At 52.0% G+C, this 26,760-nt stretch overlaps 3 protein-coding genes across 4 annotated transcripts; 1 reads left to right on the plus strand and 2 right to left on the minus strand.

The window, feature by feature from the left end:
- Positions 1-77: 77 nt before the first annotated feature.
- TNFAIP1 (TNF alpha induced protein 1) lies at positions 78-11,176 on the minus strand. The gene is made up of 7 exons (XM_019423811.2): positions 10,980-11,176; positions 6,960-7,277; positions 6,186-6,355; positions 5,679-5,768; positions 5,550-5,602; positions 4,376-4,571; positions 78-2,728 (listed from the first exon to the last, which is right to left on the minus strand). Exons 2-7 carry the CDS (start codon positions 7,162-7,164, stop codon positions 2,492-2,494), a joined length of 951 nt encoding a protein of 316 aa, XP_019279356.1. The 5' UTR covers positions 7,165-7,277; positions 10,980-11,176; the 3' UTR covers positions 78-2,491.
- Positions 11,177-11,340: 164 nt separating this feature from the next.
- IFT20 (intraflagellar transport 20) lies at positions 11,341-17,968 on the plus strand. 2 transcript variants are annotated; one of them, XM_019423817.2, is made up of 6 exons: positions 11,341-11,498; positions 14,665-14,907; positions 15,073-15,201; positions 16,364-16,449; positions 16,983-17,086; positions 17,553-17,968. In XM_019423817.2, the coding sequence occupies exons 3-6, from the start codon at positions 15,075-15,077 to the stop codon at positions 17,632-17,634; spliced, it is 399 nt and encodes a 132-aa protein (XP_019279362.1). In that variant the 5' UTR covers positions 11,341-11,498; positions 14,665-14,907; positions 15,073-15,074; the 3' UTR covers positions 17,635-17,968. The 2 variants fall into 2 exon arrangements, with proteins under 2 accessions (XP_019279362.1, XP_019279363.1); XM_019423818.2 differs by lacking the exon at positions 14,665-14,907.
- A 100-nt stretch (positions 17,969-18,068) lies between these two features.
- TMEM97 (transmembrane protein 97) lies at positions 18,069-26,443 on the minus strand. Its single transcript, XM_019423816.2, has 3 exons — positions 26,227-26,443; positions 20,439-20,583; positions 18,069-19,379 (listed from the first exon to the last, which is right to left on the minus strand). The coding sequence occupies exons 1-3, from the start codon at positions 26,350-26,352 to the stop codon at positions 19,120-19,122; spliced, it is 531 nt and encodes a 176-aa protein (XP_019279361.2). The 5' UTR covers positions 26,353-26,443; the 3' UTR covers positions 18,069-19,119.
- Between the last annotated feature and the right edge of the window lie 317 nt (positions 26,444-26,760).

A 26,760-nucleotide genomic window follows, 5' to 3' on the forward strand; every position in this document is an offset into this window, starting at 1 on the left:
GAACAGAAACACGAGAACCAGGGCCATAGCACTGCGCTGACCCAGCTATAACCACCGTGAGCACAGTTGCGGGCCACTGCAGCGTAACACGATTTTATTAGAAATTAGTGTTTGTTTCCATCACCTAGGCTGAGCAACAAAGAATTGCAGTTATGTGACAAAGAAGTGCTGGGCCATTCTTTAGGCAGAGGTCAGTCAGGTAAGAAATCGAATAACACCCGGTACTGGTTACATGGGGTCACCAGCAAGTTTCCAGTTTTCTCAGAAACCGACAAGGTTTGACCTTCATTTATGCTTTCTGTTTACTTTCCCTGGGCTACTCAGAGTTGAAAAGTACACAAAACCAAGAGCTGCTTTCTGATTGGGCCTGAGGAACTCAAAAGAAAATTCTCCAAGCCCTTATGCCACAAAGTCTGGCTAAAGAAGCTAAAGTTACTTCAGTGATTCCAATGTTAGTATTTTTCTTAAGACCAAGGAGATAGTTTCCATCAGTCCAGGACTACTGTGCTTTCTCAGGAAGAGACAGGTCACCACTCAGACAGCTGAGGATGTAAATGTCAAAGCAGTAAAGAGAGGCTGCAGGACTGGGGAGGTCAAAGGACAGGCATTAAAATACCTCAGTGGGGAGCTGGGCCTTGAGCATTAGAAGGCTTCAGGAGGGCAGCGGAGGAAATAGGCCAGTGGCCTCCGGCAGGAGCATTCCAGTCTCTGTGGGAAAGCCACAAAGCCAAAGCCGGAATCTGGCCAAAGAAATGGATTTGTCTTCATCTTGTTACTCCAGTGAAGGCTGAAAGAAGTGTTTGAGCCGATGACCAGGGTGCCTTGCCTGAAAGTCTGTATTTTCAAGGCTGTGACAAGTGTAAATGCCTGGTTAGTCACAGTTCTCGGGCCCCATCATGTCATTTCAGGTCCTTGTGGGTGTCTGCTAAGCTTGGCCTGGCATTTGCCCATCGGGTCAGCCACAAGCAGGCCACTTAGCTATCGTGACAGCAGTCTGGAGAGATGAACCTGATAACCTGTGTTCCTTCCCAGGTGGCTACTACCCAGTGGCTACGCTGTTTTGTTAGGCTGGCTGATCCCTCCCTGATAGCATTCTTTTGGAAAAGAATTTGGATAAGCAGCCTCCCAAGGGCCAAGCCAAATAGAAGGCAGTGACCGAAAGCCCTGAGGAGGAACTTGCACCCTTGCCCAAAAGCTGGTGCTTGGCAGCTCTGTGGCCATGTGACCCAACAAGAAAGAAATGAAGAAACCTTTCAAGGGACTCAGGCTGCTCACATCACCCTGCATCCAGGTGCAGCACTAGGCAGAACCACTGCCCTCGGCCGGGACACAAAACCAGGAGAACGGGGTGGGAGGCAGTGGATATATGGCCAAGCACACGCCACCTCTGCACAGGGCTGCTTGGGACGCAGAGCTCATGCTCACTGTCCTCGGATGGGCATCCAAGCGCAGTGCCCACAGGCTCCACGGCCTTCCCACTGTGGCTCATGCTCCTGGCCCCTGTGGTGGCTCTTTGGCTTTCTGGTGAGTAAAGCAAAGCATGCCTTGAGGGCAAGAGAATCAAAAAGAGCAATCATGTTAGACCCTAAGAGTCAGTTATGTGACTTTAAGATGTAGGGGTAAAATGTCCTTTCTCATGGGCCTTTTTGGCACCACGGTTCCCAATTTAAACATCCTTCCTTCCTGCGGGCTCTCTGGGCCACCTGCTTGGGCAGCCCAGCAAAGCCAAAGCTAGTAAATTTTTTTTGGTGGTGGTGGTTTTTGTTTTGTTTTTATTGCTTCTCTAGCCCCTCTCTGATTCTGCAGGAAAGAGGGGGTTACGGTCAGAAAAAGATGATGTGGGTCAGGGCAGAATACAAATCTCCTGAATAAAAGTACAAAGTGCTTTAAAGAAACTGATCCCAAAGGCATCAGGAAAGGCCAAGGGCTCTGCCCTGCCCAGGGTCCTGGCGCCCTCAAGGGGTAGCACAAATACCCAGTGCCCTCATTGTTACAGACTTAAAACTATTCGTTTCCTAGATAATTTTTTAAAAAACAAAATTGTGAAGCCTGTGCTTAAACACCATAAGGAAGAAGGAGCCCCACCTTCTGTGAGAAACTGGGCCTCCACAGCACCAGAACGAACCCATTCCCCACGGACCTCAACAAAGGCCTAAAGGTAGCCCCTCAGTGGAGCAAAGGGGTACTCCACAAAGGGCCAAGGGGAATGTTTTTGTGGGAGGTGGGCTGGTCAGTCCATTGGCCCCGGGGGCAGCAGCAGCTCCCTGTCAGGAAGGGCGAGCAAAGGGTCCAGGACTTGGTCATCTTGAAGTGTTCAGGGAGCAGGGCAAAGGAAGGTGGTCCCTCTCCTGCTCAGGCCCTCTGACTTCCTATCATGCCTCTGGGTGCTGGGACAGAAACCCAGCCAGCAGCAGCGTGGGGTGGCCAGTGGGGCAGGGTTCCACAGGAGGGGGGACAGGGTGTCCTGTGCCCTGACTCCCTGAGGGTCTCGTCAGTCGCGATGGGTAGACTGGTGGCCGAGCTGCCGGTCATCGTAGGTGCTGTAGCGCTTGACGTGGATACGGCGGACACGGTCCCGCAGTTCAAAGGCCTCCTCATCTTCACTGGGGGAAGCCTGGCTGCGGCTACGGCTGGTGGCCTCCAATAAGGAGTTGTCGGGGACTCGGGGGGTCTCGTACAGTAGGACGTTGAGAGTCTCCTCATAGATTCGGGCCTCTGGGAACTCCACCTGGGATTAGGGGGCGAGAGAACCCCATGAGGTTTCCTCCATGAGAGGGAGCCGCACGTCCGGGCCCTTGGGTCTGTGCTGGCTCTACAAGGCCGCCTGACCTCTCTCAACAAGACAGACGGCCTTCCGGCTCGTGAGGGAGGGAGGCCTCTCTGAAGATGTGAGGAGGTGCGCTCTGTGGACATCAGGGTGCCAGAGCGTAGCGCGCTGCCCGGGCCCCACCCAGTCCGAGGCCAACAGACTAGTAAGTGTAGAGGGTCGGGCCTGAGCTTTGTGGTCAGACCTCGGCTTAAATATGGCCCCCCCATTTACTAGCTGCCGGGCCTCGGTTTCCACATGTGTAAAAAAATCAGGGTTCGTATCTACTTCAGAGTTGTGAACATTACATGAAAGACCGGGGGGCGGGTGCCCGGATGGCTCGGTCGGTTGAGCATCCGACGCGGTTTTGGCTCAGGTCATGAGCCTAGGGTCAAGGAATCGAGCCCCACACCGGGCTCCGCACTCATGGAACCTGCTTGAGATTCTGTCTCTCTCCCTCTGCCCCCCTTCCCAACTTGTGCGCGCGCTCTCTCTCTCTCTCTCTCTCTCTCTCAAAAAAAAAAAAAAAGGGATGGCGTTCAAGGCAGCTGAATTCTAGCCTAACTTGAGCTTCCAGCCCTGCCTGTCTCACAGGTGTGGTGCGAGAGCTCAGAAAGTTCACGGAAGAGAAAGCACTTAGGAAGGTGACGGGTGTTGCTGCCACTTCCACAGTGTAACCAGCCCCCACAGAGACCTGTCCCTGAATCTTGACTCCACTGAAACGTGCACATGGGAGTCCCACCCCCAAAATGACAGGAGGAAGCAGGGCCACCTCCTATAAGCTGTCCCCCACCCCCAACCCTCAGACCGCCCAACTGGGGGCACTGCAGTGGCCGTGCAGGTGCTACACGAGCTCGGGGCTTTGAGCCCTCACCCATGTGACCGTCCCCCACATGAGCTGCCCTCCGGGCTCAGCGAAGCCCTGCCGCCCCCCCATACAAACATTCTCGGGGCAGCTACTCCCTGGGGAGGACAGCACCCGCTTGCGGCCCGGGAGAACGGGGTTCGCGGGGTCCGTGTTAACGGTCACCTGTCAAATCCCTCCCGTACCCAGCACCATGTGGTCACTGCAGAGGCTGAGCTGAGTGACCAGGAACCCACAAGGAGCAGGGGCCGGAGGAGAGATCAGAGCAGCTGCTTCCGCCAGCCTGCACCGCTCCTCCTGGGAGCCGTCTCGTGTTCGTTCTGCTTCTGCTAAATTCACACTGTCGTCCCCATGTTTGCGGATGAGGAAGCTGAGGCTCACGTGGTTTAAACGACTCAGACGATGTCAGAAAACTAGTAAATGGCGGAACCAGAATTCAAACCTGAACTGGGCCAACTCCAAAGACCCGGTCCTTCCCCCTGCACCACGCTGTCCCTTGCTGGTCGGCGGCCCCTGCCTCTCAGCTGACCCAGGAAAGCGCTCCCCAGCCGCTCCCCGAACTCCTGGAACTGCCCAGCACCATCACGTGGGTTTGGGGGAGACAGAGCAAACCGCACTCCTTTTTTGCTCCCTGTGGTGAAAGGCACAGCTGGGGCTGCGCTGCTGTGTCCCGTCCCCCCCACGCAGAAGGAAGCCCGCCACACCTTGGTCTGTTTCTTCTCCGTGGCGTACACGATGGAGGTGCAGCACACCTCTGCCAGCTTGCGACCCTGGCCATAGAAGGACCAGCAGCAGATCTCATCGCCGATGACGTCCTTGAGGAAGAGCACGCGGCCGTTGAAGCGCAGGGAAAGCTTGTCAAACAGCTCGATGTTTTTCAGTAGGTGGTCGTCGGAGTTGCTGAAAAAAACCCATGAAGGCCGGTGGGCCCAGGAATGAGGTTCTGGCACAAGAGAGGGGGCTAGCTGGGCGTCTCCTCTCTGTCCCTCCCCATCATGCACAACTGAGAAAAAGCCAAGATGCCAGAGGGAACAGGAAGAGAAAGGGTCACGGGGCACCCTCTGGGTTTGGGGGCCTGTGAGGAAAAAGAGGGGAGTTGGTCTTAAGTTAAAAGCAGAGAGAGGGGCCCCTGGGTGGCTCAGTTGGTCAAGCGTCTGACTTTGGCTCAGGTCCTGATCTCATGGTGCGTGAGTTTGAGCCCTGCATCGGGCTCTGCACTAACAATGCAAAGCCTGCCTGGGACTCTCTCTTGCTCTCTGCCCCTCCCCAACTTCCATGTACTCACACGTGTGCGCTCTTAAGTAAAAATAAACTTAAAAAAAATTCCACACATAAAAAACAAGTTAAAGCAGAAAGAACTGAAGGAGAGAGGTCTCCTCTCATTAGGCCCATAAGGAAGGAGTCTCGCTGCCATCGAGGCAGGAGGATCCCCTCCCTCGCTGTAGGGGTGATCCTGGCAACAGGCCCGTCCACAGGACTTACTGAGCCTGCGGCCTTCTGGGTCTAGCTAACTGTGGCCCAGCAGTGAAGCACAATGGCTGGCTTACGTCCTCGTCCACCTCATAAGATAATGCTGGGAAGACACCTGGCAAGCTGCCTGACGTGGCACGTTGGGGTAGGGGGCTGTTCCATGTTCATTCTCATCTATATCCTCAGCCAGGGCCCCACGCCAGGTTCCAGACGCCTCTGCTCTGATTTCCCTTCTACTCTCCGTTCTTCCCTCCTGAGACCTGGGCCCTTCCCAACCCTGCCGGGAGTGCAGGCGGCTTCTCTTGGGTCTGCCGCCCCGTTGCTGGCTGGCCAGTCGTTCTAGCTACTTCTGCGGGCCTTCCCCCAGCCCCGGCGCCCACCCCCTCGGCCCCCAGATGCCCACCCTACCTGGTGTAGGAATACTTGTTGTTGCTTCTATTGTACAGCAGCTTCACCACGGGCTGGGAGGGAGGAGAGCGTGAGGGCCAGGCCAGGGTCCCATCCGCCCCTGCCCGCAGCCCTCAGAGGTGCCAGTACCTTGGTGGAGGATTCGATGAGCCTCTCTTCCTCTTTCAGGGATGTGATGATGGGGATGTTGCACACGGGCTGGTAGGAGTCCTTCTTGTCCTGGGTGACACACACAGCCGAGAATCTTTTTTGAGCTCTCTTGCTTGCCAGGCTAAGCCAGGCTTTCCCCAGGAGCCGTCAGAGCCCCTATGCCAAGGCCACCCTCTGCTTGTTGTGGAGGCATCTGGCAACAGAAACTGCCAGCCCGCAGGCAGAACCCCGTTTCCAGAAAACCTAAAATCCAGATATCAAGGCATAGAAACCGGAAGCTGGGCTTAGTCATACCGCCTGAGTCGTCACCTTACAAATGGATTGGCTGCCAGCGTCCTTGGCCTGGGCAACACCCACCTGGTGTATCTAACTTGGTTTGGACTCACGGCACTTGTCACACAGCCTTCCGGGAACTGGACCTTAGTGTCCCCAAAGCACAGGACCAACTCCCTACCTCCTCAACCTAACGCGACCGTATCTCCGTACCTGCAGAGCAGTCTGGCACATGTTCACCAGCCCCTGAATGAGGTAATATTTTGCTTCAGCCATCAATTCCTTGATTTCCTGCCGGTTTTGCGGGAGGATGATGGTGTCATCTCGGAGGTAATTCAAAATGGTGCCGAAGTGCTTTCCGCATCGGTCTATGAGGATCCAGCCTGGGGATGCAGACAGGCCCCAGACGGTGACTCTCTGCCTCCAGGCCGCAAGGAGCAGGAGAAGGCCACCTGACAAGCCTGGTGGCGGGTGGTAAGCAGCATGCAAGCCCAGAGCCCCCACCATAGGGTAACAGAAGCAGAACACAACCTCTAGCTCTTAGGCCTGTGGCTGTTCTTCGACCAAGAACTGGCACGTGCTGTGGGGACGGAGGCCCTCCGGGCCCTGAGAGAGCCCACAGACGCCGAAGCTCAGGACGGCTCAGGCCCACCTCCCGGGAGCACGGAAACCCCCGGGCCCTGCTTGTCTTCCGTGTACTGCCCAGTCACTACAGCAATGGTTCCTGTGAGAATCTAGTCCTCTGTGAATAGTTAAGAAGTATGGATCTCCTCCCTGGAAAGCGGGTAAGCACACACCGTTCCACGTCCGATTTCCAAGAATCCCGAAGCTCTTCCGAGGACTCCAGGTGAAGGAGTCCTGTACTAGGTAACAGGAAAAGTCAATCTAGAGTCTAGTTCTGCCAGGTGTAAGCGCTGCCCCAAAGGCACTTCCTCAGGGACACTTCCTTCCCTCCTCAAGCCAGCCCAACAAGCCCCGACGCCTCACCTTCTTTGTCGGTCAGCACCTCCATGCGCCCGCTGAACATGGCCTTGAGCATGGTGTCGTGCCGGGTTAGCGCCCGCACGGTGGTGTAGTACAGGGAGCCACCCACATTGAGCTGCACGTATTTGTTGCCCAGGCCGCCTCCCTTGAAGCCGCCTAGCTTGGGCTTGGCGCCTGACGCTGGGCACAGACAGGTATCCCCTGACATCTCCCGCTGCAGGTAGATCACCACACGGCAGGAGGTCGGCTTGGAAGGCTCCGCCGTGGTGGAAGGATCACGAGTGAGCGGCCAGTAGAGGCCAGAGCCTCATACTCTCAGCACTGTGAACAGGAGATGGGAGAGGAGACAGGAGTCAGCGGAGGACAGCCCTCAGCCGAGAGGGGCCAGGAGATCCCAGGAGACCGTGCAGTCATTCTCTCCTTGACCGCTGCCTAGACCTCGCAGAGGCTCAGGCCCTAGGGCAATAGCAAAAGAAGACACTCCTGCTCTTGTTTCCGGTACCAGGAACCAGAGCAGTCTCCCAGAGCCCACTCACCATCTCACCAGCCTCCCTGAGACTCGGCTCAGCTCTAGGCAGCAAGGAGGTCTAGCAAACCCCTGGAGTTAGTCGGAGATGCTGGAGGCACAGACTGGGCAGCAGAAGTCTGCACCCTGGGGATCCACAGTCCTATTCCAATTATTTTCTTCCCAAGGTTCCCAGGACCCAAGACTTCCCGCCAAACCTACTGGGAATCCTGCCAGCGCAGGAGATTCCCAGGAGCCAGAGGAACAGGATGCGCTTCCTTTCGAAAGATTCCAGGCTCAGAAGCAGCTGCACCAGTGCTCACAGTGAGCGCCGCCCGGAGTCTGGCCTCAGAAAGGAAAGTAAAAGCAGCTTCAGGAGAGCCCGGAATGAGCCAGGCGGGAGGGCACCGTCCAATGTTCCTGGCAGAGGTTACTCTGGCCCCAGGGGGATTTCCTGACCTTCCCCTTTCTTGGCCCCAGCCCTGTCCCAAGTTCCTGAAATTGTCACCACTTTTCAGGAGAGAACAACGACAGGATGGCTATTTTTACTTCTTTTTCCTGAGAGGAGGCCCAGCAGCCCCATCTCTTCCTTTCGTTCTACCCACAAGACTGGGGAGAAAGGGCTCCAAAGGATCAGATGATAAATCTAAAAGCAATTAAGTGATTTGGAAACTGAAACGCTGATAGGCATTCATAGGAGGGAGGAGTGAGGAAGCAAAGGAGGGCACAGCCAGGTCACTCCTCGTGATCTAGATTCTATATGCTTCGGTTTCCTAAGGAATCACTAAAATGCATTCACTGGAAAAAAAAAAGCAAACATCCACTGCATGTTTACTATGGTCTAGGTACTAATCTAGGCACTTAATATATACATTACTTCATTTAATTCATTCAGCAATAAAACAATACTGAGTGCCTACTAGGTTAAGCAGTAGGAACAGAGAGATGAAAAGATAGTGACCTTGCCTCGAAGGAGTATAAAGAAGCATCACAGTGTTAACCAGAAGAAAAATAATAAGAGTTAGCATTTATTGTGCCCCTGGTATGTGCCAGGCACTGAGGATACGGAAGACAATAAGTCATGGCCTCACGGAGCTTACATTCTAGGGGGAGGATCCAGACAATTAGCTAGAAAATGAATACATAAGCGAGCAGTTCCAGAAGGTAAGAAATGCAGTAAATAAACTAGTGACAAGAGGGTGACTAGGGATTAGTACTAATTAGTACAGGGAAAGCCTCTTTGGGAAGGCGACATTCCAGCTGAAGTCTGAAAGCGCATTCCAGACAGATGGGAGAGTAAGTGCAAAGTTTCTCAGTTAGACACAAGTTTTAGGAGCAGAAATAAGGCCAAGATGTCTAGTGCACATCTTGGCTTGATGTAAAGTCAGGTAACGCAGGGGCCAGATCATATTAAAGAGTCTGCATTTTAGGCAGGGGCGCCTGGGTGGCTCAGTGGGTAGTGTCCGACTTCGGCTCAGGTCGTGATCTCACTGCTTTTGCATTCGAGTCCTGCATCGGGCTCTGTGCTGACAGCTTGGGGGCCTGGAGCCTGCTTTGGATTCTGTGTCTCCCTCTCTCTCTGCCCCTCCCCTGCTCACACTCTGTCTGTCTCTCTCTCTCAAAAATAAACAGGAGTGCTTGGGTGGCTCAGTCGGTTGGGCTTCCGACTTGGGCTCAGGTCATGATCTCACAGTTCGTGAGTTGGAGTGCCACACTGGGCTCTGTGCGGACGGCTCGGGGCCTGGGGCCTGCTTTGGATTCTGTGTCCTCTCTCTCTCTCTCTGCCCCTCTCCCACTTGCGCTGTCTCTCTCTCTCTCTCTCTCTCTCTCAAAAATGAACATTTAAAAAATTAAAAAAATAACAAAAGTAAATAAACATTAAAAAATTTAAAGAGTCTGCATTAAAAAAAATTTTTTTTAATGTTTTTATTTATTTTTGAGACAGAGACAGACAGAGCATGAGCAGGGGAGGGCCAGAGAGAGGGGGAGACACAGAATCTGAAGCAGGCTCTGGGCTCTGACTTGTCAGCACAGAGCCCGATGTGGGGCTCGAACCTATGAACTGCAAGATCATGACTTGAGCCAAAGTTGCATGCTTAACCGACTGAGCCACCCAGGCGCCCCGAAAGAGTCTGCATTTTATATTAACTGCAACAGCAATCGATTGGACTGTTTTAAGCAGGGGAGTGATAGGATCCAAGTTACTCACACTTTGAAAAGATCACTCTGGCTGCCGTGTAGAGAATGGACTGTTAAAGAGTGCAAGAGAGCACGTGCGAAGACCAGAGGAAGCAGCAGTCTAGGCAAGACGTGAAGGCCTGGACTACACTGTTGGTCACAGAGACCGAGAAAACGTGAAATTGCCTCATGTAGTTATCACAACACGCAAACATTTACAGTTACACATCACCTCCTGCAGGTGCAATACAGGAGCAGCGTGCTGGCTTCCCCAACTTTACTGCTCTGCTATCCAAAACAGCACTTAGCACGATGCCAAGCACTTTTTAAAGTATTTAATACATGTCAGTTAGATTGATATTGTCCCTAAAAAAGATTTAGGTAGGTCCCTAGGAAGAATGTCCGTCCAAAAAAGGGCCAGAGTGGTTGCTGTGTGCAGTTCTGAATTTCTGAGACTCACTTGCCCCAAGGATGAGATGACCCCTCACCGGCGGATTGCCCAATCAGTAAGTAACACACGAATAGTGTGAAATCACCTTCCTCCACTCACCCCAAAGGAATAAATCCACCCCTTAACAGGTTTTAGCAAGTTCCACGTGTATTTTGTGTCTGGCCCCGATTTCCCCAGGATAAAGAAAGCGCACCTATGCTCTGCTAAAGTAAAGGAACTCAAAGGCCAGGCGGCGGCCAACGGAGCCTACAAAGCAATTGCTTTGAGCCCTGGACCACGTCAGCTCAGATGCCGCCCGCTCAGATTCTTCCCAGACCAATGGGCTCCAGGAATCTTGTGGCAGGTGACGCCCCACAAAGTAATTCCACTGAGAATGAAGTTTCCACTGATAGCCTCAGTGCTGTTCCTTCCGGACTTTGTGTGTGGATATTTGGGGATGTCTGCCTGGGGCTGAGGGCGTATCCGTCTCTCTCAGCGAGGCTGATGGGAAGCTAAGCAGAATTAAGGGCAGGAAAACAACCACGGCCATGGAAAAAGGTGGGGTCCTAAAGGAAGAAGGACCCAGAAATTCATCACACTAGGGTGGGGGCAGCCGATCTTGGGTTGAGGGGGCGGATGTAGCAGAAATCTTAGGTGTAAATCTTAGGCTTCGTCCAAAGGGTCTGGAAAGATTTGGAGAGACCCAGCCTCCCTGTGGTCTTCCCCGGCCCGCACCCGTCCTCACCACCGAGAAACAGACCGATTCTGACACCCATCCCAGTGGGAGATGTGAGCTCTCCATCTCCCCTAAGCCGTTCCATGCCTTTTCCCCAGGACTGGGTGGGGCTCTCTGCTCCAGCCCCGGGCCCGTCCATCCTGTCCCCCAGGGCAACCTCAGCCCGGCTCTCACCGTCCGCGGCGGGCGCTTCTCCTCCTAGCTGGGTTGCAAGCCGACCCCGTGCCGCCCTGGGCTGTGGCCGCCTGCCCGCCAGCAATCCCGGGCTGTGAGCTCACATCCTTCGCCCGCGCGCGGACCCCGCCCCGAGCCGCGGCGCAACCCCGCCCGCCCGGCAGCCTCGGACTCCACGGCCGGGCATGCCCAGCACCCAATCACGGGGGGAGGGAAGGGCTCCTGGGAGTACTCCGCGGAGAGCGCACAGCTACTTCCTGCGGCCTTTCCGGCGCAAAGGTCTCTGGGTCTTGTAGGCAGCCGACACTTCTCGCGGGCCTCTGTTTCCCAGCAGGCTCTGCGGGCTGGGCGGGGTAAGTGCTTCCGCAGTCAGGTAATGACGTTGTGGGTAAACAGGTCCTGTATCCGTGGCAGCGGCTGAGTCCGGCGGGCGAGGCACCGGCTGCCGCTAACCGGGGAGAGAAGCTGCCTGTCGGAATCAGCCCGGGCCGCAGCGCGCCGCCGGTACGGGGTTGGCAGGTAGGCAGTGACTGCGGGCCGGGGGACGCGGGCGGACCCGGGGCGAGTGAATCTGACAGGCCGAAAGAAACGTGGGGATTCCGCGCGGTTCTTTGCGAGCGGTGTTACACCCAGCTTGGGCCTGGAACTTAACGCGCTGATGCTCGCAACGGTCTTGTGAGGAAACTGCGGCTCAGATAAGTTCAAGGCGCTTGCGTAGTGTGGACAGCCAGCTCCATCACCCAGGTCTTCCTAACTGTGTATGTATGTCCCGTGCCCCTTCCCCCCACCCCGCCGACGGCGCCTCCAGTGCGGGGAGTGGAACTGGGGCGGAGAGTGTCGCCGCTGTCATCTTCTGGGAGCTCCATGCGGCTCTTGTGCCCGGTGTTCCGCAGATGCTCAGACACGCACGTGTGGTGGGAGTTGGAAAAGAATCTGATAGTTGGCTGGGAACCCTCCCCCTACCCTCCTTCTCCGGTCCTATCCATCTCATTCAACTCTGCCCTCCAAACATCCAGTTGGCGCTCAAGCCAGATACATGGAAATCTTGCCTCTTTCCTTCCCTCATCCCCAAACTCCTACGTTCATCCAGTCCTTTACTAAATGCTATCAGCTCGGCTTACATAACGTCGCAAATTGGAACCCTTTGCTTCAGCTCCAAGCCTTCGTTACTGTAAGAGCCTTCTCTGTTTCCACATTCATTCCACAAACATTTGCTGAGTGCAGGCACTCGGTATGTGCAGGCACCGTGCTAGATGCCAGGGTTACAGTGATGAACCAAGGTAGGTGTAGCCTCCCTCTTCTGTTTCCTCCAATTCATTCTCCATCCTAGGTCACAGTGATCATTCCAAAAGGCAGATAGGACCACTCTGCTGAGAATCTGCTGGCTGCCCGCTACCCTTATGATAAAATCCGGGCTCCTGACTGCGGCTTTCAGAGCCCTCCATGAACCAGCGCTGGCCTCCCCATCTAGACTTACCCTGTTCCGCACTCCCCCTGTTCACTGGGTTTTAACCACACTAGGCTTTGGGTTCTTGGAAGGCATTACATTTCTTTTAGCTTCAGGATCTTCACCCAGTGCTTTTCCTCATACTGTTGTCACAATTTGTGGTTATTTGTTTGCTCTCTGTCCAGAGGTCAGGAACTGAAGCATCTTCTTCACTACTCTGTCTCCAGAGCAGGGACTCAGAAGGTGTCTCTGAATAAATGCCTCCTCTCAGGGACGGGAGTGGCAGTCGGAGCAGATTATTTGCTCCCTCGGGTTACTGGAAGCTTTCTAGAGCAGTTGGTCTGATTAATCACCTGGTAGGTGTTCAGTGCTCAGACTGTATGTGTAAATGTCACAGAAAAAGCAGGAAGACAGACCTTTTAAAAAGCTTGATTAAAATTGAAAAATAAAAAAGAAGTACTTCTAGAGGCAACTATATTAAAAACAAAAAAAAAAAGCTTGATTAAAAGGAAGCTTGGGGGACGCCTGGGTGGCTCAGTCGGTTAAGCAGCCGACTTCGGCTCAGGTCATGATCTCGCGGTTCGTGGGTTCGAGCCCCGCGTCAGGCTCTGTGCTGACAGCTCAGAGCCTGGAGCCTGTTTCGGATTCTGTGTCTCCCTCTCTCTGACCCTCCCCCGTTCATGCTCTGTCTCTCTCTGTCTCAAAAATAAATAAACGTTAAAAAATTAAAAAAAAAAAAAAATAAAAAAATAAAATAAAATAAAATAAAATAAAATAAAATAAAATAAAAGGAAGCTTGGGATGATTAAAATGTTTCAAAAGGAAGATGCTAGCCTATTTCCTTCCAGTAGGCGAAAGGCCCTGGGCCACAGTCAGACAGTCTGTAGACACGCATTTGTTGGCCCACAGTGTTGGATGTGGTATTGCCTTTAAATTTTTGAATTCAGTGCTTTCCTTTCAAAGTCAGATTTCATGTATAAATCGGGATTTTTGGCTGTCTTGAAAATCAGTTCGGGTAACCGGGGGACTGAATTCTTTTTTTAACGATCGCTCCTCCTATGGTATACCTGCTCTGGAAAGTTACTCCCACAGTCACCCCATGTGGAAGAGAACTTTTCTAAGGAAGCCAGAAGGAAAACAGCTGGGGGAGGTGGGGGCAGAGGAAAGGGCTGGCACAGCACCAGGTGGTGGTAGCCTTTGGAAGACCTGGGGTCTTGGAATTGGTATAGCAGCCAATGGCTAGCCCTAAGTAGCATTGCCTCCTTTTGTAGACAGGGCGTGTCCTTTTGTTTATTTTATTTTATTTTTTAATGTTCATTTTTTAGTTTTTTTAGGGTTTTTAAAAAATGTTTATTACTTCGTTTTTTGAGAGAGCAGGGGAGAGAGTGTGCGTGAGTGGAGGAGGGGCAGAGAGAGAGGGAGAGAGAGAATCTCAGGCAGGCTCTGCACCTCCTCAGGGCTCGATCCCACCAACTGTGAGATCATGACCGGAGCCAAACCAAGAGTCAGATGCTTAACCGACTGAGCCACCCAGGCGCCCGTTTTGTTTTGTTTTGTTTTGAGCCAGAATGAGGGTGCGTTTTCAGTTTCCCGGAATTGAGGCTTCCTTTGGACCCAGGAGTTCAAGGTGGCCTGGGAGGGGAAAAGATATCCCTGCTGGTCCTCCTGCCCACAGAAAGAAACCCAAATGCCTTAGCTTGGTGCACACGGTCTTCCTGATCTGGCGCCAGCCGACCTCTTCAGCTACATCCTCGGTCCTTCCATATTCTAGACCGCTCAGTGACTTCAGGCTCGTGTCTGTGCTATTTTCCCTGATTGGAATGCCTTTCCCCAGCCTCCTTACTTGGTATGTGCTTGCTGACACGCCATTCCTTTTTGTGTTTTCTGCTGGAGAGAGACTGAACCAACGGCAGTCCTAGTTCAGGCAAGCATACAGTAGCCTGTGGCGGACATTGTGGGTAAGGTTCTTCCTCCCGGCTTCTTTTTTAACTCTGATCTTTAATTCACGCAGCTTTCCTCGTTTGCTTTTGGTGTTATTCCAGTACTGTATTTGAAAAGCTTTTTCGTGTCCTTTTGGGCACCTAATTGGGGATAAATATGCTATGGCTTCTCACGCTTAGTTCAAATGTGACTCCTCCGTCCCAAGCCGACCGCTGTGTTCTCCAGCGCTTGCGCGATATTTCTGTAAACGCACTTAACACAGTGTACTTTTCAGTTTACGTGTCTGTCTTCCTCCAGCTAAACTATGCGCTCCTCCCGGGCGGGCACCATGCTCCACTCATCTTTGTACCCCCAGCATCTAGCAGTGTTGGCCTGTAGAAGGCACTCAAGAAATGTGTGTTGAATGAACGGTGCCTGTGACAAGCAGCTGGACTTTATTCTTTCCTGACCCTTGCTCCTATGACACACCTCCTCCCGGCTGCCACTCTCAGCCCTTCAGAGCAGAACTTCTCTCCTCTAGGGAAGCTGGAAGGGAAACAGGTGAGGCTCAGAGAGGTGGAGGCAGAGGGAAGGGGGAGCCTTTGGAGGAAGAGCATCTGGGTTTTTGGCGTTGGTGTCTGGGGGCGGGAGCGGGGCTGGCCTGGGAGCAGGCATTTCCTTGGGTGGCTGGGAAGCGATTGGGGATTCAGCCTGGTTTCTTCACAGCTATGGCCAAGGACATCCTGGGTGAAGCGGGGCTGCACTTTGATGAGCTGAACAAGCTGCGGGTATTGGACCCTGAGGTTACCCAGCAGACCACAGAGCTCAAGGAGGAGTGCAAGGACTTTGTGGACAGTGAGTGTCATTTGGGGAGACGTGGTGCCACTCAGCTTTGAGCTTCCAACTGTGTCCCGCCCCCGCCCAGCCCCCAGCCCTTGTCCCTGCCAGAGTGGAGCTGTGGCTCCCTGGAAGTGGCGCCCGGCCTTTATCAATTCCCACGTACTAACCACCTCGTCTGCCTGCCCTGTAATGCGCCCATGTGGTCCCACACAGAGCACCAAACGAAACGAATGGTGAGATGCGGAGGATGTCCCATCGTTGCTTTTCTTCCCTCTCAGAAACCTTGAACCTCACGGAAGCAGAACTGTGGCTTGGGGGTGGGAGTAGTTAGGTACTCCTGATTCTTGGAAGAAATAGTTTTCTCAGTCGCGGGATTACCATCACTTGGAGTGAAAATTGATTAACTGGAGTCTCCAGAAGTAGCTCAACAGACTCCACGAAGTCCTATTTTAGCTGGATACCCAGGACACCTCCTGTCCCAGGAGGCGAACACCCGAGAGCAGCGAATACAGAGCACGTGTGGTTAAAGCAGGGATTTCTGAGCCTTCTGGGCACTCCATGGTCTGCAGAGAGCTTGGCTGGTGAAAGGTAGCTTGGGCTCCCTTGCCAGTCTTCTGACTGCATGCCGTCCCTCCTCCCTGGGTCCTAGTTCACTCCTCAGTAGGACGAGGTCCCCCCACACCCAAGGACGTTGAAAAAAGCGAATGGGAGATTAGCACCTGAATGCTTTGAGCTCTTTATTAGCTCTGCCCTCCGCGGGCAAACCCCTGCCCCCACCACCACCATTAACTGAAACCTAGGGCCGTATCTGTGGCCAGTCAGGAGACCGTGTTCACGTCCTGAGTCCGTCCTTCTGGGGACATGCCCCTTGAGCTTCCTGTCACTCCTGGGGAGGGCAGGATGGAGTCCGTGTGGAGGATGGGCCACCGGGAGCCTCACAGACAGAGGTCAACAGTCACCGGCTGGCTCAGTTGGGACTCAAGGTCCAAGTGTGCCCTGCTCCAGCTCTGAGCGCCTGGCCACCCTCCTCTGGGTTTAGACCAAGGGTGGAAGACTCGAGGCCCGTGCGTCAAACCGCTCGGACACACATTAGCCCGGCTCTCGCCACAAGGGAACACGAAGGGAGTGATGATGCAGAGAAAATAAAACATTTTGTTTTCTGTTCTTCCCCTAAAAGAAATTGGCCAGTTTCAGAAAATAGTTGGTGGTTTAATTGAGCTTGTTGACCAACTGGCAAAAGAAGCAGAAAACGAGAAGATGAAGGTAAGAAGAGCGTGCCTTCTCCATCTTGGCCTGGGACACGGTTCACCAGCCTCTCCTCCTGCCCGCTGGACTTTTTCTTGCTGGGGGGGGGGGGGGGTAGGGGATGGGATTATTTTCTTTAAGTAAAACGGGATTCTAAGTAACAATTCCCAGTCAACTCTTTCCGCTAGTCGAACTCTTTTATGCTAGTACACTGTCATCATTTCATGTTCACATCGCTGAGATGGGTGGTCTTATGCTTTTGTAAGTGAAGAAGGCATACGGGGGGGGGGGGGGGTCAGTGACCCGGCAAAGGACACAGGGCTCAATGGTGCACCAGAGGGGCCACTGGCACCCGTGTGCCAGACTCCGGGGGCGGGGGGACTCGCGGATCTGCCCCTGAGCTGTGATGCAGGTCTCATCAGGTTATTCCAGAAGCTCTGGGGCTCGACGGTCTGTCCCCGGCTGGGCACTGAGACCGCCCCCGAGTGGCCCTCCCTCGGCTGAGGACTTAGCTGAAGATGGTTTTAACGGAGCCACGACCTTCTTTCTAGGCCATTGGTGCTCGGAACTTGCTCAAATCTATAGCAAAGCAGAGGGAGGCCCAACAGCAGCAACTCCGAGCCCTAATAGCAGAAAAGAAAATGCAGCTTGAAAGGTAAGAGGTGAGGGTGTAAAGAAAGTTCTTTGCTCGACTGCAGTTCTATTCTTCCTTCTTGAGTGGCCACCTCTTGTCCTTATTCTTCACCATTGTCCTCTCGGGAACAGGGTCCCACTTGCCATCTGACTTGAAGACTTAAAAAAATAAAGTCAAGACCTGTTTAATGAGAAGGAAAAAGGACATTTATTAATACAAAACCACCTCTAGTGGTCTGGGAGCTAGAAGGCTCCGGTAGCGAGTCCATGAAACTGGCTAGTTCTTCTAGAGGAAAAGACCTGGAGACTTCTCACGGGTGGCCCTGGGTTGGGCTTTGCCTCTTTCTTTCTTTCTCACCCCAACTTCTTCATTATGAACTCACACCATTTCTTGGGATCGTTTAAATCGCTTACATTCTTCTCTAGAAGAATTAAGTCCACGGTTTATTTCATCCATTTTTAGGGCTTGTAACAATTTTGTTTTTCAGGTATCGGGTTGAATATGAAGCTTTGTGTAAAGTAGAAGCAGAACAAAATGAATTTATTGACCAATTTATTTTTCAGAAATGAACTGAAAATTTCATTTTATAGCAGGCCGGGCAAAAAACAAAACCCAAAAAACCTCTGTACCAATCCAGTGACTTGACCAATGACCCAAGTATGTCCTGAGAGATGGTGTGGAAAAAACGCAGCATCTCTGAAGGCAGTAAGCAAGTCTGGGGGGCTTGTTGGAAATGTCAGCGAACATCTGCTGGGCAGTTACCCTGTGGCCACAGTGGTCCAGGCTCTCACCTCTTGGCACTCTTAGCCTGAACTGAGCAGTCTGTAAATTTTGACCCTTTTTTTTTTTGTAAAGTCACAAAGCTTTCAAAGGAAGAGCAATAAATTATTGTTTTCAAATGGCTTGATCTGCCTCTTTTCTGCTGCCCTTGAAGTGTACACGGAACACCTTGTAAGGGAACCCCGGACGCTCTAGCCCCCAGGCCACGAAACGAAGCAGACAGTCGTCAGCAGCTACCTTTATTGGGACCGGACACAGGTGTCAGATGATACCCCATCAATCAGACCATTATGACTTGTGAGCAAAACAGATAAAAAGAGGAAGGACCAGTTACCATCTTCCATGCATTCACTGAGTTTTTGTTTTTGAGTTGGCCTTGAGTACATATTTAGAGAAAACTAAGGAACACCAACGAAGAGCTCCTGTATTTACACCACGGACACGTCAGGCCCCCCAGCTGCCCCTCTACTTAGAGAACAAGCCAGGAATGATGACAAAACTATCAGGGAAGTGACGTTATTCCCCCCGGAAGCACACTTCCAGAACAGGTTTGAGACACTAGACCTCAGAGCGGGACTTATGTCAGGTGGTCTGTAAAAACAGAAGACTAAGGTCTTTAAGGAGACTTAAAATCTTTTCTGGGATGACCCGTTTAAGACAGAAAGAAAACACCTTCCAGCGTAACCCATTTCTGAAAGTCAGGCCAGAGCTAACCGTTGAGCAAAACCCAAGTCTAAACCTCTTACAGGACCTTTCCCCCCACCAGAGGGGGAGGCAAAAAAACCAGGATATCGTTTTTAATGAATATTAAAGTCACAGTTTTAAACTTAAAAATGGCCTGAAACATCCCACTCTTCATTTTGCTGATTAATGACACGCTGTAGAGAGTCATGAATCGAGGGTTTAGTCACCTGTACGTTGTGGGTCAAGCGACTTGTGAACATGCCAAGCAGGCCACGTGTCTTAGAAGTTTATCCAGTTTCTGGTCTGGTCCTGCTCCCAGTGGAACTTGGGTACACAGTGAGGTATTTGGCTCCACCTCCCTATAACCCAGCCCACACCCCCCTGTCCGTCCTCAGGTGATTGGTCCGTTGGTGCCAGTGTTCTCAGAAGGGGAGGGTCTGATGGGGCTCCTGCCAGTGTCTTGCTCTTGTGTGTTGCTGGTGTGGTTCGAACGCTACCGAAAAACATGGGTTCTGAGCAGTTTTCTGCATACCGGGTCCAATAGGAAACTGCCCTGTGGGCATCTCCCGCCGGGCCAGTGGTCATTTCTCTCATTTCTTCTTTCTTTTCTCCTCATACTTGTAGTAGGGGCTCCGTAACATGAAAAGCAGAAGCATAAGAGGGATGAGAAAGTAGGGGGCATAGATAGATACGAGGGTTAGTCGTTCGTGGAAAGTCTTAGGTCCTTGTCCTTTGAAACCGCTGGCTTTGGAGAAATCCTCAAATAGCAATGTGGAGAGAATTGGAATTAAAGTTGTCATGGTGTGAACGGAGTAGATGATTGCAGGGGTGCGGATCCACCGGCAGCCTCCTGAAGTTGGGGGAAGAGAAAGAGGTAAGCGTTAGGTATGTCCACGACTCCAGGGGCGCCCACGCCAGTCTCCACGCTTGCTCCCTTTCCACTGAATCTACCTCCTTTCCAAGTACAAACAAATGGAAAACCGGATGTGTTCTAGTATCTCCTAATGCACAAAGCTGGGGCTCTAGCCCACCGGCTGCTAAAGCGCCAAGGGTGGGGGTTGGAACTTAATTCAGAAAAACTCTAGTGGGGCGCCTGGGTGGCTCAGTCGGTTAAGTGTCTGACTTCAGCTCAGGTCATGATCTCGGGGTTCACGAGTCTGAGTCCTCTCTGCTGTCAACACCGAGCCCACTCTGGATGCTCTATCCCACTTTCTCTCTGCCCCACCCCCACTTATGCTCGCTCTCTCTCTCTTTCAAAAACAAAAAATTAAAAAAAAAAAAAGCAAGAAAAACTCTAGGGCAGTAAAACGGCCATTACGATCTACGCCAGTCTGGCCTAAAAGGCAGGGGGAAGGGCCTGCCCACAGCATCTGTTAAATAATTATATATACAGGTGAGAAGATCAACAGATTCTGCTGAGATGGATTTGGGAGCTCCAGTGGGAAACCGGTTGTATGAGCTTAGTTATCATGTACGTTAGTATGGCCCCCGTCTTTCTAAAAGCGTTAAGTCACACGGGAACACTGTAAGAATAAATGAGAAGTTAAGCCCTTCAGGGATTAGCCTGATGCTACCGCTGAAAAGCCAGTATGGTGCTCCCCAAATCAGAAAAATAAAAGCTAATGATAAATTCTGCAGGGGTAAAAAAAAAAAAGACAATAAACAGGAACAAGTTCGATCTTGAAGCAGCCTCAGGTGTAGGAGAGATCTCCAGGTGACAGTCGTTCGGCTCAGCTACCCACACAGGCATCCACCTGAGCCACGCTGATGTCCCTTTACAAGATCTGGCCATTCCCACCCCACCCTAGGTGACCCTCAAACTACAGGGATCACTCTCCTCTGAGAGACTTCCCCCAAAGATTTCCGGGACTGGGTATCAGGGCAAAAGTGGGATTTTCCAGTTACCAACCTTTGAAGAAGGCATAGGCTGCTATGGGGAAGAAAGGCAGCTGCAACACGAGCTCGCAAAACAGGAAGGACTTAAACCACGCTGGGGGTTCCTGTAGCAGAGGGTCTCTGAACTCCTTGGCGTACCACTTCAGCAGGTTTCTCAACTGAGGAGAGAGAACGCGCACATTGAACACAGCCACCTGGCAGGACAGGCTGGCCGCTCCAACCCCCGAAGAGTCCCTCACTGCCCAGCCCCGAGGCAGCCTAGATGGCCCCTTCCTAAAGACTCCCTAGCTCTGACTCGAATGTTCCCTCCTCCAAGCCTTCCTCAGCTCTTCCAGCCCCTCTGCTACCCGTTCGTGACTCCGGGTAACACTAGCCCTGTATGTCAGCCAACGGCTGTGAAAACCATCCTAACATTTGTCCTTTAACAGCAGCTGCACACCAAGCTCCGAGGGCCAGACTGCCTCAAATACAGAAATGAACTGAGTTTCTTTGTCTTTTTCGGGGGGGGGGGGGGGTGGGCCTGGAACGGAAGGGAGAGAAGTTTAACCTCTTTAAGATGCACTTTCAGGGGCGCCTGAGTGGCTCAGTCGGTTGAGCGTCCGACTTCGGCTCAGGTCATGATCTCGTGGTCCGTGAGTTCGAGCCCCGCGTCAGGCTTTGTGCTGACAGCTCAGAGCCTGGAGCCTGTTTCAGATTCTGTGTCTCCCTCTCTCTCTGACCCTCCCCCGTTCATGCTCTGTCTCTCTCTGTCCCAAAAATAAATAAATGTTTAAAAAAAAAAAAAAAAAGATGCACTTTCAGACAACTGAATCCCTAAATCTCAAGTTCCTCGTCATTCTTAACTACTGTAGTTCTGAAGAGTTCTCTTTTAGGAGACCCACAGGACATCTGGAGAACAAACTGCCCCAACCACAAACTGTAGAGCTTCTAGGCTGTCAAGACCTGAGGGTTAGCAGTCCTGGTTCTAGCTTGGGGCCCACCCTCCTCTGATTACACTGTTAAATCAAAAGATGCAGATCCAGGGGCGCCTGGGTGGCTCAGTCGGTTGAGTGACCGACCGCCTTTTGATTTTTCACTCAGGTCATGATCCCAGAGTTGTGGGACTGAGTCCCGCGCCAGCTCCCAGCTGAGCATGGAGCCTGCTTAAGATTCTCTCTCTCCCTCTGCCCCTCTCCCCGACTCATGTGCTCGCGTGTGCTTCCTCTCTCTAAAAAAAAAAAAAAAAAAAAAAAGATGCAGACCCATGGCTACCAGCAGAGGAAGGAAGCAGAAAGATTAGAGGTTGCCCATTCTGTGCCTTTAAGGGCCCAAAGCGTAGGGCTCCCCCGCATCACATGGGACTACCAAAGGTCTGTCACAGTTTACATCCTGGAGATGGCGCTGTCCTGCCACACCTGTCTCCAAAGCTAAATATATATATATATATATATATATATATATATATATATATATAAAATATCAAATTACAGCAAATAAAGGGAACTTCCAATGTAAAGATTTAGCTTGCAGTGGAAAAGCCATTTTTTTCCATTGCAATATTTTTCCTGTTAATTTTTAGTCAAAAGATAAAGGCTCACCATTGTGAAACCAAGGCCTCACCACTGAAGCTGAGCTTTAAGCAAATATCCAGAAACAAACATTCTGTTAGCATGATATTAATTTCAGAAAGGCTCTGGCTAGATTACCAGTTTATCGACCGGGTGATGTCTAATTTGTACTTGATCTGAAGTTGAAACTCACAGCAATACCCTTAGCTTCCTTCTAGGCACTCTTCAGGACGGTAAGGTGGCAGAAAAAAATTCATAAAGGTTAAGTCACTGCACCTCTCCTGGGCTCTATTTCCTCGTCTGTGCAACAAGCAACTTGAGCCAAATGTTTTTGGAGATCCTTTTTTTGCTCTCCAGATTTTCTTTAAAAAATATTGGGGGGGGGGGGGGGGGCGCCTGGGTGGCTCAGTCGGTTGGGCGGCCGACTTCGGCCCACGTCATGATCTCGTGGTCCGTGAGTTCGAGCCCCGCATCGGGCTCTGTGCTGACAGCTCGGAGCCTGGCGCCTGTTTCGGATTCTGTGTCTCCCTCTCTGACCCTCCCCCGTTCATGCTCTGTCTCTCTCTGTCTCAAAAATAAATAAACGTTAAAAAAAATTAAAAAAAAAAAATATTGGAGGGAATGACCTGCTGTCAAGATTTACCGTAGAAATTTAAAAGGCATCCTGGTTTGATTTCATTTTCTGTTCCATTTGTATACAGTCTATTTCATAAATCCAGGATGAGATCAGCAAAACTCAGCCAGCTCTTGTAGGTCATCAATTAGGATCCTAGCGCCCGCCCACAGTCGCCCGCGAGCCGCATGCTGCCGGAAAGGACCTGGACTAAGGGCTGAGGGAAAGCAAACCGCAGGCCCCTGGTAGAGTGAAGGGCTCTGGGGGCGGGCGTTGGGCAAAGCACTTAAATCTCACTGAACTTGCTTCCCAATTATAGCACCTACTTCACTAATGGGAAGATTAAATGAGTTAATGTACACGGTCTTTAGAACAATGGCAAGCACAGAGTAAATCTTACAATTACTTAGTTGAACTTAACACGCATGTGGAGAAATTCAAGTTTAATCCTATTAAGAGCGCAGCATGCAACTGGTCCTTAAGAACTACTCTTATTAGGTAAGTCCCCCAAAATGGTTTATTACCTGACTCACATTTTCTGTTTTTAATTTTTATTTATTTCTGAGAGAGACAGAGTGTGAGCAGGGGAGGGGCAGAGAGAGAGGGAGACAGAATCCAAAGCAGACTCCAGGCTCCAAGCTGTCAGCACAGAGCCCGACACGGGGCTTGAACTCAGGAACCGCGAGATCATGACCTGAGCCGAAGTCGGACACTTAACTGACTGAGCCACCCAGGCACCCCTATACCTGACACATTGGACTCCACTTACCATTGGTATCTATTAAACTACTGACCTGGCCTATAAACAGGGATTTTTTAAAATAGATTATATTACATTTTTAAGGCCACAATCCATTTTTTGGTTTATTTCTTTGATAAAGTTTATTTATTTGAGAGAGAGCGCGCATGTGCGGGCTCGTGAGCGGGAAGGTGGGGAGGGGGAGAGATAGAGAATGAGAGTATCCCTGCTTGGGATTGAAGGGCTTGAACTCACGAACCGTGAGATCATGACCTGAGCCGAAACCAAGAGCCGGTTGCTTAACTGACTGAGCCGCCCAGGCACCCCTGGCACCAGAATTTCTAAACCAGGAATTGCCACTGAACAATCCCGCACTTTTCTACCTTAGGATGAGCACAGGCTGATTTCACACCCAGACGCTCACCTTAAACAGAACCAATGCTACCAGCTGCAAACGATACTGCGCAATGCCTTCCCCATCCTCTCCATGTTCCAATCCAAACTAAATTCTTTTTGTTTCAGAGTAAGAGTTTTTCCAAGTATTGACCGGTTCAAACCAAGGAAGATCAGCCCCAACCATTATGGGATCGCCACAAGCATTTTAGTTCTAGGAGAAAATTCCTTCTATTTGGGGAAGAAAAACACAACAGATGTGAAGATTGGGCATTTTTTCAAAGAGAATCTGAGAATCCCTCAAGGTTTTTACTATTATTTTCCCCATAACGAAGCAACAAAACCATCAATCTCAACTCCAAAGCAACAAGAGTGAAGAGAGACAACAGCCCTTCCAAAATTGGATCCCCCCCGTGTCGCCAACACCTTCAAACAGCATCAGATAGAAAGACACAGACATACACAATTTCTGGCCAGGTCCCACTTGCAATGGCCCTTGACCTTTTACAGTAAGTCAACATTAAAACTGAGAAAACTTTACCAAATCCAAGAGATAAGCTGAAATGGGGTCTTTATGATGCTGGACACATTTGAACTGTATTTGGGGGTGGTAGGCAAGAACCTGTGGGAACGGCATATTCAGAAGAGATCAAGAAAGCACCAGCTGTTAAGTCCGGAGTAACCTGGAGTAACTAACGTTAAGTGCCCAGTTATTAAAGGGACTCATCACGCCAAACACTAAACAGGCAGCCTGCCTGAGTTTTGTTGGCCACACAGACTCTGAAAACCACAGACAAGGCTCCTTTCTTCAAGGCAACTAATGGCTGGTGCAGAGCGGTGGCGACCTGCTGAGAAAGCGGGTGCTACCTGGGTCTGTGTGGCAGGCCGAGTAACAGTCCCCAAAGTTCCTAATCTCTGGAAGCTCTGAACGTAACTTTATAGGGCCAAAGAGACTTTGCAGATGTGATTAAGGTAAGGGTTTTGAGTCTTGAGATGGGAGGTTATGCTGACTACCTGGTCGGCTCTAAACGTAACCACAAGTGTCTGTATAAAAGTGGGGCAGAGGGGGGCGCCTGGGTGGCTCAGTTGGTTAAGCGTCCGACTTCAGCTCAGGTCACGATCTCGTGGTCTGTGAGTTCGAGCCCCGCATCGGGCTCTGGGCTGATGGCTCAGAGCCTGGAGCCTGCTTCCGGTTCTGTGTCTCCCTCTCTCTCTGCCCCTCCCCCATTCATGCTCTGTCTCTGTCTCAAAAATAAATAAACGTTAAAAAAAAAAAAAAAATTAAAAGTGGGGCAGAGGGAGACTGGATTACAGAAGAGAAGGCGGCCAAATGATGACAGAGGCAGAGACCGAAGTGATAGGGCCACAAGCCAAGGAACACTGGCAGCCACCAGACTGGAAGAGGCAAGGAACAGATTCTCCCCTAGGACCTTCAAAGATTCCCCTAGGCCTGCGAGATTCATTTTCAACTTGTGACCTCCAAAACTGTAAGAGAACAAATGTTTAAAGCCATCATGTTTCTGGTAATTTGTTACAGCAGCAACGGGAAACTAATAAACCCTGTATGTGTGAGCTTGTGACTCTCCTCCCAGAAACCACAAGGCCCACACAGTTTTGCATACCCCATGGTATACCCCAGGGGTTCAGGGACCTCAGGTGAAGCACCCCCCCCCCCACCCCCGCTCTGCAGAGAAAAAGCACCTAAAGGGAAACGGGTAGACAAGTCAGTCTTGCCCACAGTTCTGCACACAATGTGGAGAAGCACAGAACTGAGGACAGGAGCTCCCCGGGAGAAGGTTACAGGGTCCAGAGGTGAAAGGACCAGGTAAAGTAAAACGGTGGCTCTGAAGAAACGAAAAGCATTAAAGCAAACTTTGGGGTAAAGAATACTCCTTAACAACGAGGAAATGGGGCTTCTCGCCTCTATTTCTAGTCAAGTGATCATTCTCACTCGAACCTAATTAAAAGGGCTGATTTGAAAAGGTGTCGTTAATTTACTTACGAGCTTTCGAAGTCGCTGGATCCTAAGACCGAAGCAATGACGATCCGTGAATGCCCTGTGTTATGGGTCTAATGCTACCTGCACTATTGCTTTGGGATTAGACGTTATTTTAAAGCTCTTTCAAAGAACACACAAATCCAACACGTGATTGAGACACTGGTTCATCCAGGCTACTTCCCTCAAATACAAGTGACCAGAGGTGGGGTGTTGAGAGCCTTACGCATACCCAGGGAAGAACTGTCTTTAAAAGGACCAACGTGTCTGCCCCAAGCAGCTTGGGATAACGGTCCGGACCATCGAAAACCCCAAGCAAGACGTCGAGATGAAGGGTGAGGAGAGGCTGGGGCACGGGCAGGACCTAAGAAAGGAGGGAGGGAAAGGGGGGCAGAACCCTGGCTGGGCGGCGAGCGGGGGAGGGGAGGTCTTGGGGACGCCGGGGAACGATCGCAATGCGCGGAGGGGCCCCAAACTCAGCGACCGGCCGTCTGGACCGACCGACGCCCTCACCTCGACGGGGTAGAGTTCGCGCGGCAACACCACCTGCAGGTCCAAGAGCAGAGAGATGGGGACATGGGAGAGGAAGTAGAGGCCCAGCAGCCACTCCAGACCGCGCCGGACGCCCAGAGCCCCCATTTTCGGTTGGTTGCGCCGGTGACGAGCGGATGCCGCACTAGCCCGGAAAGCCGACGTGGGAAGTGGGCCCAACCCGCGCCGCGTCCCAGGACTCCGCGCCCTGACTACTCGCCCCGCCCCCGAGAGGGCTACGTCGGCCACTCCCATTGGCTGGCTGCAAAGCCCCGGCGGGAGCGGCGCTCGCCGTAGCGCACGCCCATTGGCTCGTACAAGCATAGCGTGTAGAGGAGGTGCCACCCCAGACCATTTCCATTGGCCGTTGGGGGCGCCGCGTGGAATGGGGCGGGGGTCCCTCGCTCGCCGCGTGGGACGGCTCTCGGGCTTGCGGCGTGCAGACTGAACTGGGAGCGCGGGGGCTGATGCCCGCCGGGCCTGGCCGCCGACTGCGTGGCGCGCTGTGGTCCCTTT

The sequence above is a fragment of the Panthera pardus genome, unplaced genomic scaffold, assembly GCF_024362965.1.
Source record: "Panthera pardus isolate Hobbes unplaced genomic scaffold, ASM2436296v1 HiC_scaffold_3, whole genome shotgun sequence".
NCBI classification, from domain to species: domain Eukaryota; kingdom Metazoa; phylum Chordata; class Mammalia; order Carnivora; family Felidae; genus Panthera; species Panthera pardus.